Consider the following 11,852-nt stretch of genomic DNA (forward strand, 5'->3'; position numbering starts at 1 on the left):
TGTGCTGGGAGCACGCTGCTTTATCATATAAGTAACTCCCAGGGTTAGAGAAGAGAGTTTCCAGGAACAGGCAATAGGGGCAAGAGCAGCAATCCCATATGCTTTCCAGAAGGTGAAGCAAACATCATTCAGCAACAACAACCTTTATTCCCTAAACTTCCCCAGAGGGAGCATTTCAAAGCATCAAAAGGATTCAAACTTGTCCGGCTGCTGCTGCGGCATAATTAACAGCTGCACAGTCAGCTCCAACCACAGCTGACAAAGCCTGAGCATCAATCCTCTATTTATCACACTCTTGGAGTATTTATAGATCTCAGCCAGGCAGGGGGCAGAGAGAGAAGGAGCAGAACAGGTGAGCTGCTTGCTGGGGGAGATAACATTTGCTTTTATCATGTGGCATTTCCGCAGTGCCTGGCAGTGCTGCAGGAAGGACAGGAGGTGTCTGAGCAGTGCTGTCCCACCCGTGGGTGCCCCCGCTGCGTGGCCCCAAAGGTGAAGGGCCCAGATATACTGCCTGATTTCCTGCACCACTGATTATGAGCTACCCTTGGACTGTACAGTTTGTGTCCTATCTCCTCGGTATCGTTTACAACTCACGGCCTCTTCGTAGGAACTGATAAGAAAGTGGTAATTATCCCTGCAATAGTGTTGCTTTGGCACTTTCACAGCTCCTCTGTGCCCGCACACTGCAGTTTCCCATTGCAGCAGGCGCTCCCATCGAACCTCACCTGTGCTATCTTGCAGCAGCCGGTGCCCAGAAGTTATCGGCACCCATTTTACTTCCTCCTGTGGCTTTATTCAACCCGCTTAGATCATAAACGCATATAAAGCCTAAATAAAACAATTTAATTTCCCTCATAAGTGGGCTTTCAAGGAAAATGACGGTTCTGCTGCTCCAAAGAGGAAGAATAGTTGAAGTTAAAAGTCTCTCTGCAGATTCTCTGACTCTTCTGCTCACAGAGCTGCCCACTGCCCACTCTCCGTGGCTGATGCAACCTCCCTGGGAGTTGCTTCATGCCCTGGCAGCCTGCAAGGACCCTGCAGAGCTGCCCCAGCTCTGAGAGCTGCACCCCGCTCACACCCCACGCTGAGCAGTCAGTCCTGCAAGGTCTGGGTTCGTCTGCCACTTCCAGCCCGTCTCCAGCAGGCTGCTGGGCATACCCTAATTCTAAGCTATCTGAAGGAATCTTTTGACCACAAGAAAATATTTTCCTGAGCAGAGTCAGCAGGTTTCCTTTTCCATGCACTTTATTTACAAGTCTCCATCACTGGGCCTCCAAGTAGCTGTCAGATGTGGCATTTGTTTCCCAGACATGGTCAGGGGAATAGCGTTGTATTAAACGTGCAGCATGTACGGTGGATTTGCAGATGGAGCAAGGGCTGTCAGCTGAACAAATTCCCTGCGGTTTTCTGAAAATCGTTTGCTTTTAAGGGAAGTGTTTTGCTGTTGCTGGCTTTGAGGAGACCCTTCAGTATCTAAAGGAAGGCTGTAGGAAAGGAGGGGACAGAATCTTTAGCGAGGTCTGCTGTGATAGGACAAGGGGAAGTGGTTTCAAACTAAAAGGGGAAATTTAGATTGGATATAAAGAATTTTTTTACAATAAGGGAGAAGAGGCACTGGCACAGATTGCCCAGAGAGGAGATAGATACCCTGTCCCTGTAGACACCCATGGTTAAGCTGAAGGGGCTCTGAGCACTAAAGGAGCTGTGTTCATTGCAGGGAGTTGGACCAGATGGTCTTTAATTGTTCCTTCCAATTCAAAGGATTCTATCCTGTCCTGTCCTATTCTCTGCAGTGTTGTTTTGTGGCCTCTGAGGGACTGTTATGCTCTCTGCCATGGGGTTTTTGGGGCATAACTGTTCCTCTGCAATCTACTCCCCACACTGACTCAGAGTGGACACAGGGGAGGGAAGGACAACCCAAAATAAAGGTGGCACAAAGGAATGTGGGGCCATGTGTGAAGCAGCGGGGGCCATGCTGGGTCTTGGTCCTGGTTTGGCTGGGGAGCACCGGAGCCTTGGGATGTGGATTTCTCTACAGAGCAATTTTTGTGAGAGCACCCCGGAGGGGATTCTTTCATCCTCACTTTCCTGTTTCATTCTGTCTGGGCACTGGAGCTGCACACAGAAGGAAACTCCCCATGATGAGCTCCCATTGCATTTGGGGTGCTCTAAGCACGCTCCGTAGAGCGACATTTCTTTGGCGCTGGGTTTGGAGAACCCCGTTACTGTTTTGGAAGGTGTTTTTGTACCACTGAGAACAACGGGAAGTTTGGATTTTGAATCTGAACTGCTCCAAATTCAGCCGCCTTTTAAGAACCTACACTTCTGCGCTTTCCTTTTCCCTGCACCGCCGCCGGCCGCTCACGGCCGCCAACCCATCCCCGCTCCCCGCCGCAGTGCCGGCGCGGCTCACTCGTGCCCCCCAGCGCCCACGCGAGTCCGGAACCGCGTGGCTGTGTGCCGCCTATCGCTGACACAGACCTTTCCACAGAGGGGAAGCCACCCGGCCTTTTTACCGACGCGGCTGACCTTGAAATGCCTCTCAGATTATTGGTCAACTGCCTAGAAATCCGCGCTTCCCCTGTCCGTTTACTCCGTGCTTGCTGCTAAGAGTTCATTTAAGTCTTCTTCAGTGCTCTGCTTGCAAAAGAAAAAACAACCCTAAAATTGCAGTGAAGCCCACCTCGTCAGAAATCATTCCTCAAGTGCAGCTCTACAGAGACGCTTGGACGCTCAGGTCCTCAGGGTCCAGGGCGGCATCCCTTCTCTCCTTGCTCTCGTGCTGCTCGTGGTACCACTGCTGTGCAAACTGCACCGCGTGGTGCACGCTGTGGAAAGGCGGCTGGCCGCTGTGTGCCCCAGCAGCCCAGCCTCCATCCCGCAGCCGGCGGCGGAGGAGGGGGTTGCAATTGGCCAGGAGCACCTGGACACCGAGCTCCTGGTAGTCACTGTGCGTCTCTTTCAGCACGGAGAGACCCGTGGTATCTATGAACTGCATAGCCCCGCAGTCAATGATTAAGGTGTGCATATCTAGGGGTGGCAGGCAGACTCCTGTGGGCGATTTCTCCACGCGTTTCTTGGAAGGTTTCAGGCAACCAAACACGGTGTTAAAAACGCTCTTCCTGTTGCCCGTGTCTGCTTTTGCCTGGGTCTCCACCCTGTGATGCCTGGCAGCCAGCAGGACAGAATCGACCCCAGTTTTCTGGTAGAGCGCAGTCTTGAAATAGTCTTTGTTGGCATAGTAAAGGGACGACTCAAAGCGGAAGATTTTGATGTTGGCAATACTGCTGAGCTGCTTGTAAGCAGACTGGTCTTCATAGATTTCCATGTTGCTGACCTTGCCCAGGAGCACAGCCCTGGGTCTCTGCGTGCGGAAGATGACGCAGAGCAGAGCAAAGCAGACGCCCACGAGGAGCCCTATCTCTGTGGTGATCAGCGTGGAGGCCAGCATGGTTGTCCACCACACCACCGTGTCCAGCTTGCTGAGCTGCCACATGCGTGGGGTTTCACAAAACGTCCTCAGGCCCCCCCGCAGGTTGACAATGGTGACCACCCCCAGGATGGCAGTTTGCAGAGAGTAGAAGAGCGGAGCGATCCATAGCAACACCAGCAGCAGCACCAGGGAGGTGACCAGGCTAGAGAGCTGCGTTTGGGTCCCTGTGGACTCCTTCAGCAAAGTCTTGGTCAAGGCTGCAGAGCTAGCAAAGCAGTAGAAGAAAGATGGGACCAGGTTGCACATGCCAATGGCGATCATCTCTTGGTTGGCACGGACAGCGTAGCCATGCTTTTTGCCAAAGATTTCCGCCAGGGAGACCGTCATAGCAAAGCCTATAATAGCAATGGGCAGAGCATCGACTGCCAGGCTGGAAAACAGCTTTGTATCTGGTAGGGTGGGTTTCCTGAAGCCGGTGGGGATGGCCCCACAAACTGAAGATTTGTATCGCTCTTCAAAGTTGAAGTAGTAAGATACTACTGTGGCTATGATGACCACCAGCAGCTCTACGGGGAATGGGGCCTTCATTTTGTCCTTGTACCGATCATTGATCATTTTGACAGGTATTATGATGGCCAAAGCAACCAGGCTAGTGACCAGGTCACAGATATTGGTGTTTTGGATGTATCTGAAAAGATCCACCCACGTCAGGATGAAGGACCCCACCCCTTCGTGACGGGGAATATTCAGCCCGAGGAGGTACTTCATCTGGGAGGTGATGATGGTGAGGCTGGAGCCGGCCACAAAGCCACTGAGGAGAGGTTCTGACAGGTAGACAGACACAAAGCCCAGCTGTAAAACCCCCAGCAGGATCTGAAAAGCAAGACAGCCGTATCATTAGCTCATTAGCATCCATGAGAAAGGCTAGAAGAGGTGGCTGGAAATTTATGTCAATTTGTTTCTACTTCAGCATATCTGGCTATTCTGTCCGCTGAGCATTCGGTGTGAGACTCAGATTTTTGTCTTAGGTAGATAATGTGGGGTATTGAAAACTAAAGAATGCTACCCAGACTTGTCTGTGTGAGAGATGCCATACAAGAAAGCCCACAAGATCCCCATTGCTGTGTTTTTTCAAGCAATAAGGGCACAGAGTTAACACTGGAAGTCCAGAGAGCAGACAGATCAAAGCAGTTATTAGCATCTCAGTGGCATGAGAATAGTGTGATGTAGTGATTTCAGTCGTTCAAGTGAAAGGGCCTGAAGTTGTCTACTAACAGCCAGGCCCAAGCCATGGCAACATAGCACGGCCATTAATGGAGCCCCTGCTGATGGCAGAGTCTGTGAGGACTGTTCCTTTTTGCCCTGACTGCTTCTGACCTGCAGAGCAGTCAGCTCAGGTCCAGAACCAAAGTGATGGGAAGGTGACTCGCAATTCCCTTTATTTCCCCTACTGTGTTTGATTCTAAGCACGTTTCAGACACATTCAAGGGCCCATCACATGGGGGAAGCAAAACCTTAAATTCAGCTGTGTTCAGGGTTTTCAAATCACTGCAACTGGCTAAAGGTGTCTGGCGCTAGCTGCACTTAGGAAAGGTATCTCATGATTTTTAAGTCTGAAGTGAGACTGGAGCTTAGAGCTGTTAAGCACTAAGAAGTTCCTAGCAAGGAAACTGCACAACAGTGAGCGTTTGTACCTGGTAAAGACCGACCAGAAAGCTCAAGGAAAGGGCCACAGTGATGGCGTAGCAGCTCCTGTCACAGGTAACCGTTCCATTGCTGGAGGAGGTGGCATTGCCCATCAGCAGAGCGCCAGTGTTGTCATCGTACCCTGCTAGCTGGAGGTGCCGATTCACAGACTGCCCAATCATCAGGCAAAGGACACCGAAGGATCCCACAAAGTTGTGGCGAGAAGTGGCCATAGCGACATAGATGATACTGCAGAAGAAGTTTGTGTAGATTCCATAGATGGGATCCTGGTTGGCTAACAGGGAGTATGAGATGGACTGAGGGATGGCTACTATCCCCACCAGGAGCCCAGATATGACATCCCCAAGCAACTGCGTCTTGATGTTGTAACGGGGAAGCCAGTCTAGCACTGGGAACAGCTGGCAGAAGAAGGTGATGATGGTTTGATGATTGCATTTGCAGATCTCTCTGGCTTTTTTCAGGATAAAATCCTTGGTCCTGAATTCTATGGGCTCATTCTCCTCCAACTTGATGTGCGTAAAGTTGACAGGAGGCTCTCCTGGTGTTAGGGAGCTCTGCACATCTTTGCTCTGTCCTGATGTCTGGCGTGACTTGTCCTCCATTGCACCAGGAAAGCTAAGCAGAAGAGCAGGTATGAAGAGTTGCAGACATGAAGAGTTGCATTCATATGCATAATGTGCTTCGCTTGGCGCCAGGGCTCATGCAGATTGTATAGATTAACAAATAAAAGAAAATAACCTCAGCCAAACCAATCAGAAAAGCACCTTCTTGTGGAGCCATTCATTATCAGTTATGGACCCAAGCAAGCACAAACCTGAGGCCACAGTTTGCATTGCATTCATACTGACACAGATGTCCCCATCAGAGAGAGCTACAGAGGCTATTGTGCTCTTTACTAGTGGGACAGCAGAGGGATAAAGGTCAGATAACCTTGCCCTTCTTGATGATACTTCCATTTAAAACCTAGTTTGAAAATCTTGAAATATACCAAGTGATGTTTTAGGAATGCAACACACGGGTAGGGAAAGTTATTTGCAAAATAATTTTTCCTTTAACATTTTGACATTTGAAATTACATTGCTGGCTTGCATCAAATGAGCTCATCACAGGGACTGGTATCTGCAAAATGAAAGTATGTAGCTTTCTCAGTCTGATTAAGTATATACTTCCCAAAGCTATTCCAAGTTTCTCAGTCAAAATGCAGTTGCAATAAGGCATACCTTTTCAACAGACACACAGACAAAAGTGGTCCTGAGCATAGTCCTGGCTGCAGTTTGGAAACAGAACTGGAATAATGAGAAATCCCATTCTCCTGCCCTGCCCTACAGGTTCACTTCCCGTCCCAATTCTCTTACCTCTGGCTGCAGGAGTCACGGGACATAGAGAGTTCTCTTAGGGTCCCCCAGAAACCATGTGGAGCTGCTCACCTGCTGCCAGACCTGTCTTCTCCCCTCACAGCACACACTGAACAGAGAAAGCACAAGCCAAACAATTGCAAACCTCTTTCCTTTGCCCTTCTTCTGAATCATGCGTTGCTTCTCTTGAGAAAACTGATTTTTTCTGCCAAGACATTGGCCCTTTTATCTCACCTCAGCTGATGAAGACAGTGCAGCCAGCTAAACAGGGCTATATTTTGAAAACAAACATCATTCTGGATGACTATTTTTGATGAAAACTTGTTCTGGTCATTAAGAATGATTGAAGGAGTTTGGAGAAGTGCTTCTGCCAGATAACAGTATTGCTGGTATCTGGGGATGTGTTGGCTAAACAAGGGAAGCAGTGCACAGAAATCTTCCTATGTGTGCTATGGCACTGCCCCTCCCTGGGGCCCAAGTCCCCCTGGGACTCTGCTCAGATCTTCATCTATTCTTGACATGATTTTGATTATAAAAAAAAAAACCTTCAGTGAAACAAACATTTTTTTCTTTTCTGGTAGCTTTTCTTCCATCATGCACCTACCTAACCTTGCAGAAAACTGCATTTCAGTAATTAGAGGTAAATAAATGAAGAACATCAGCACTTTCTGCCTGCAGAAGACATGGTAGGGGAGACAGCTGCTCAGTGTATTTATCTATTTATGCTAATTCTTCTTTCTCTGCCATTCCTCCACCACTCACGTACTTTCAGATATACCTGTTGATAGTCCCCCTCTCCCTCCCTCTTCTTTCAGTTGTTGACTATTCCTTTCCTTAGCCTTCTCATTCCTCTAATGCTTCAAAGATGATCCCTTCATATGCTTTATAATCCTTTCTAGTTATAGCTCATTTTGTATCTTGGCCTGAGTTTGTCTCTATTCACTTATTTTTTCATCTTCTTGCTTAGTGACCCACATCTCCATCTTTTGTATGATTCCTTCATCCTGAAGTGCAGTCACTGAACAACTGGTGATACAGTCATTGAAAACTGGTCAGGTTCATCTTGAAGGCTGGGACAAAACACATCTAAGCACAATCCATCCTTTGACTTTTCATCTTATTCTGGTCAAGGAGTTCTGATCTTGACAGTCTTTTCAGCATTACTACCCACCTCAAAGATGGGACGTAGCATGTTCTCCACTTATGACAGTATCTAGGTGCACTTAACCTCAACACTGCCCTCACTGCACGTCACTTCTCCTTCGTCACGTTCCACTTAGGCACTGCAATGCTTATGTCTTATAATTTCCTTTACCTCTTGCCACAGGTTTGTAAGTCTTGATTTACCCATACTCTTTCAATTCATGCTGAAGGTTGTGCCTTTGAGAAGTTTTTTTCCATTTCTTCAGTCTCTGTTCTTCCCCTACCATCCTTTGTGATTTTTTAGTTGCCTGAAGCCTTCTCCATGTCTTCCCCTTTCTTACATGCAAATTCCCAATTGTTTTTGTATACTAGACGTTAAAATATTCCCTGCTTTCCATGCAATTACATTCCCGAGCTCCTTGTCCCAGCAGGCTTCCCCATGGGGTTCAGTTCTCTGCAGTGACCTCTCTGGAAGGGAGGGCCTTCATGCAAGAGCAGCTTCTGCTCAGTTCTTCTGCCTGTTGGCATTGAGGAGAGGCCTTTTTATACTCTCCATCCTGACAGAAAGAATGTAAGAGCATACTTGGTTACACTGAACGCTGAGTATTCTAAAATTTCTTGTTCTGCATGAGGTAAGGGCAGAAACTGGGAACATTTCACATTTACTCTAGAGAACATGTAACAGATAAGCTTAAAAAATAAATCTACAACAGTTCAGGTGACCTTCAGCTGGCAGAGGACATGAAGTCTTCCAAATGCGAGGTCACTACAGCTAAACATCTGAAATAGTTTGTTTTCAAATGCATATTCACGGGTTGATCTTTATTGCCACCATAAACGCACCTGTGAAACTCCACTGTGGGAAAGGTTGGGTTGGACAGATGGTGACAATTAGCTTGAACAGTGCAAATGGAGGCAAGACTTTGCCTCTCAGTAGTATGGCATCCTCTGTTTTTTAAGAGAAGAAAAAAAAAGCTTCTTTTCAGTTGTAGCATGGTGTTCAAGCAACATAACAACAATCTGTTCAATGCATTGCAAACAGCTAGAACCAGAACAGTGGAAACCCAAGCTCCAGGTGCAGTGGAGCTGCAACAGAGGGCTATTTCATTCTTACAGTGGGTTGGTGGATGGTAAGCAGGACATGAGCCAACAATGTGCCCTCACAGCCCAGAAAGCCAACCATATCCTAGGCTGCATCCAAAAAAAAAAAAAACAAAAAAAAAACATGGCCAGCAAAGCAGGGGAGGTGATCCAGCCCCTCTACTCCTTGCTGATGAGGCCTCATCTGGAGCACCATGTCCAGATGTGGAGTCCTCAGTACAGGAGAGATGTGGACCTGTTTGAGCATGTCCAGAGAGGGGCCACAAAAATGATCCAAGGGATGGAGCACATCCCCTGTGAGAACAGGCTGAGAGATGGAGCTGTTCAGCCTGGAGAAGAGAGACCAGACTTCGGTATGTAAAGGGGGGCTGTAAGAAAGAAGAGGACAGACTCTTTAGCAGGGCCCTGTTGTGATAGAACAAAGTGAAATGGCTTCAAACTAAAATATAGGAGATTTAGACTGGAAATAAGAAGTGTTTTACAGTAAGAGGGGTGAGGCACAGGCACAGCCTGTCCAGAGATGTGGTGGATGCCCTAGCCTCAGAGATGTCCAAGGCCAGGCTGAAGGGGCTCTGAGCAACCTGACTGAGCAGCAGATATCTCTGTTCATTGCAAGGGAGTTGGACGAGATGATCTTTAGTGGTCCTTTATAAGCAATTCTATAATTCCAGACAATGTCTATCCCAAAATAGAAAAATATCACAGAATTGGCTGCGTATGTGTTTGTTACCCAGGCACCTTGCAATGGATAAGTGCATTGAGTTCATTTCTTTGCTGCTGTGTCAATGCATTGTTTGTGTTCAGCAGGACTAGCGACATCTCAGGCAATATAGTTGTTTTCTGTAAAACAGCTAACTGCATATGCAAGGATTTTTATTTGTTTTTAGGTACGTGAATATGTTTATGACTTTTTGACTCCTGGAAGCTTTTCAGGTAGCATCCCAAGTGTTTTGGCTTCATAAATTGACCAGTCTGCCTTAGTACATGGGTGCATCCCACGGCTCTGCAGGTCCTGAGATCACAAGCCACTTTAATAAAACACAGCAAGTGAGCCAAGTAATGATGCCGGGAGTCTAAACAAAGTGCTTTTATTTCCCTTTACAAGACTTTTAAAGACTTTACTGTCTTTTCAGAAGGCTGCTAGTTCACTTCCCCTTGGAAATGAATTTTCAAGATGCAGACATTTGCAAAGCTTCATTACTATTATTATTATTTTTTAAAAGAAAAAACCAAGAAAAAGGAGACAAGCTCAGAACTGGTCCCATTGCTGAGACATGGCAAAATTTTAAACAACGCTCAAGGACAATAATTATCAGAACCTGTCCTGTGGTTCCTTCAAATTCACAGTTTTGAAGAGATAACAGCAGAGAATCTGGAAGCAGTACACTAGGTCATCTCAGAAAATAAAATAGCTTCTCGCAGCCTCCTGTTATTTTTCAGTTTATGATAACGTGCAGGGGTCACAGCAGAGGCAAAAACAAGGGTTCTATTCAAACATACTGGAGTGCCAGAAGTGCCTCACTCTTAGACTGCACGTTAATACAGTTACTCCATTCTTAAGTTTGAGAAAGACAAATGGCCCCACAAATGAATTTAAAAAAAAAAAGCATCTATTTTGGACTACTGCTCCCTCCCACTAATGAGCCACAAAGACAAACAATATTTTAAGTATACCTTGGAAGACGTGAAACAGGAAATCCTTTGGAAAGGGATTCTGTGTAGGGATAGCAAATCTAACCGATGTGGAAGAGCATCTTTGGCTGCAGATACAAACACTGGGCACCAGCTGCCCCACTACTGGGGACTCTATAGGCTGCTCTTATCCTTTGCTTGTAAAACACGGAAAAACCCCAGCACCACACAGTACAAAAGCTTGGGGATTGGGAGAGCATCGCCATTTGTATAAGGAGAATGAAAGCAATTCCTTGTTAACTTCACAACGGTTTGTTGCTGTTTTTCCTGTGTGACAAGTGTCTAGTGGTAACGACTCTTTTCTAAGTTATCCAGCCAATAACTGAAAATTCCATAATGGCTCAGTAAACTGATTAAATTGATTACACATGAGTACTATGAAATAAGCCAGTGAGACATGAGTATTTCATACTGAATTGGCACTCAGCCCAGGCTGCTTGGCATCACTCCAGGCCTGGCCTGCTGCTTCTACCTGCAAGCCCCCAACACTTCTGAGGCCACGCTCATGGGATGCCACTTGCCCTGCTGGCTGGTTCACAGCTAAGGAGCATCCAACAGAGGGCTACAAAGATGGGGACTGTTCTGAAGGGCAGGGTTTACAAGGGGCAGCTGAGGTCCCTGGGTTTGCCCAGCCCAGAGCAGAGCAGGCTGAGGGGCAGCTCATGGCAGCTGCAGCTCCTCACAGGGCAGTGCTGAGCTCTCTCTGGAGCTGTGTCAGGGGAGGCCAGGTGGAGGTGAGGGAAAGGTTCTGCCTCAGAGGGCAGCAGGCAGGGCCCCAAACTGTTCAGAAACAAGGTTTGAATTTTGGGTGGTCCTATATGGAACCAGGAGCTGGACTCGATGTTCCTTGTGGGGCCTTTCCAATTCAGAACATTCTGATTTTTAATAAATCAGTGTGTGGGGCGGTGGGGGCTCGCTTGGAATACATACAGAGACAACTGCAGCTGTCTGCAGGCAAGGTACAGCCTTACAGAGCAGCAAAGGGTGCTGCTGATTGAAGCCCATCACCTTGGCTCTGTGTCAGCAAGCATCAGTTACCCTGCTAGAAGTCCTAACACTTTTCAAGAGAACAGAAAGCTCCTGCTGGCATCACCTGAAGCTGAATGTGCCTATTGTGCCTACCACTCCTGGCACCAACACACACACACAAAAAAAATATCACAGAATGTGCTGAGGTCTCCTAAGGTAAAAGGTGCCCTCAGGTAAAAGCTGGATCAAGAAAATATTTTGTATAACACAAGGGCAAGTATGGCTATATAAAGTTCACAGTAACTGCCCAGAACTGCACTCAGCATTGGTCTGTTTTTGCTCTAACTCTTCCTGACCATGACCTGACCAAGTCACATAACCAGTTAAGTCAAATAACACTGAAACACACTGCAGCATTTTTTTATTATTATTATTATTATTTTTAAAAA

The 11,852-nt window shown here is 47.2% G+C and overlaps 1 protein-coding gene across 2 annotated transcripts; it reads right to left on the reverse strand.

Annotated features, from left to right (window-relative positions):
- Window positions 1–1,230: 1,230 nt before the first annotated feature.
- LOC100544098 (sulfate transporter) lies at window positions 1,231–11,713 on the reverse strand. Of its 2 annotated transcripts, none has more exons than XM_085236957.1 (3): window positions 6,644–11,713; window positions 5,131–5,758; window positions 1,231–4,309 (listed from the first exon to the last, which is right to left on the reverse strand). In XM_085236957.1, the coding sequence occupies exons 1-3, from the start codon at window positions 6,670–6,672 to the stop codon at window positions 2,717–2,719; spliced, it is 2,250 nt and encodes a 749-aa protein (XP_085093083.1). In that variant the 5' UTR covers window positions 6,673–11,713; the 3' UTR covers window positions 1,231–2,716. The 2 variants fall into 2 exon arrangements, with proteins under 2 accessions (XP_085093083.1, XP_085093085.1); XM_085236959.1 differs by having other exon boundaries at window positions 6,499–11,713.
- Between the last annotated feature and the right edge of the window lie 139 nt (window positions 11,714–11,852).

Source organism: Meleagris gallopavo, chromosome 15 (assembly GCF_905368555.1).
Source record: "Meleagris gallopavo chromosome 15, MGAL_WU_HG_1.1, whole genome shotgun sequence".
Classification (NCBI taxonomy): domain Eukaryota; kingdom Metazoa; phylum Chordata; class Aves; order Galliformes; family Phasianidae; genus Meleagris; species Meleagris gallopavo.

Coding starts and splice junctions, on each gene's coding strand:
- LOC100544098 (XM_085236957.1), bottom strand. CDS start 6,672: ATGATTCAGAAGAAGGGCAAAGGAAAGAG. Junction 5,759..6,643: donor AAGAAGGGCAAAGGAAAGAG/GTTTGCAATTGT, acceptor TCTTCTGCTTAG/CTTTCCTGGTGCAATGGAGG. Junction 4,310..5,130: donor TTCTGGTCGGTCTTTACCAG/GTACAAACGCTC, acceptor CTTGCTTTTCAG/ATCCTGCTGGGGGTTTTACA.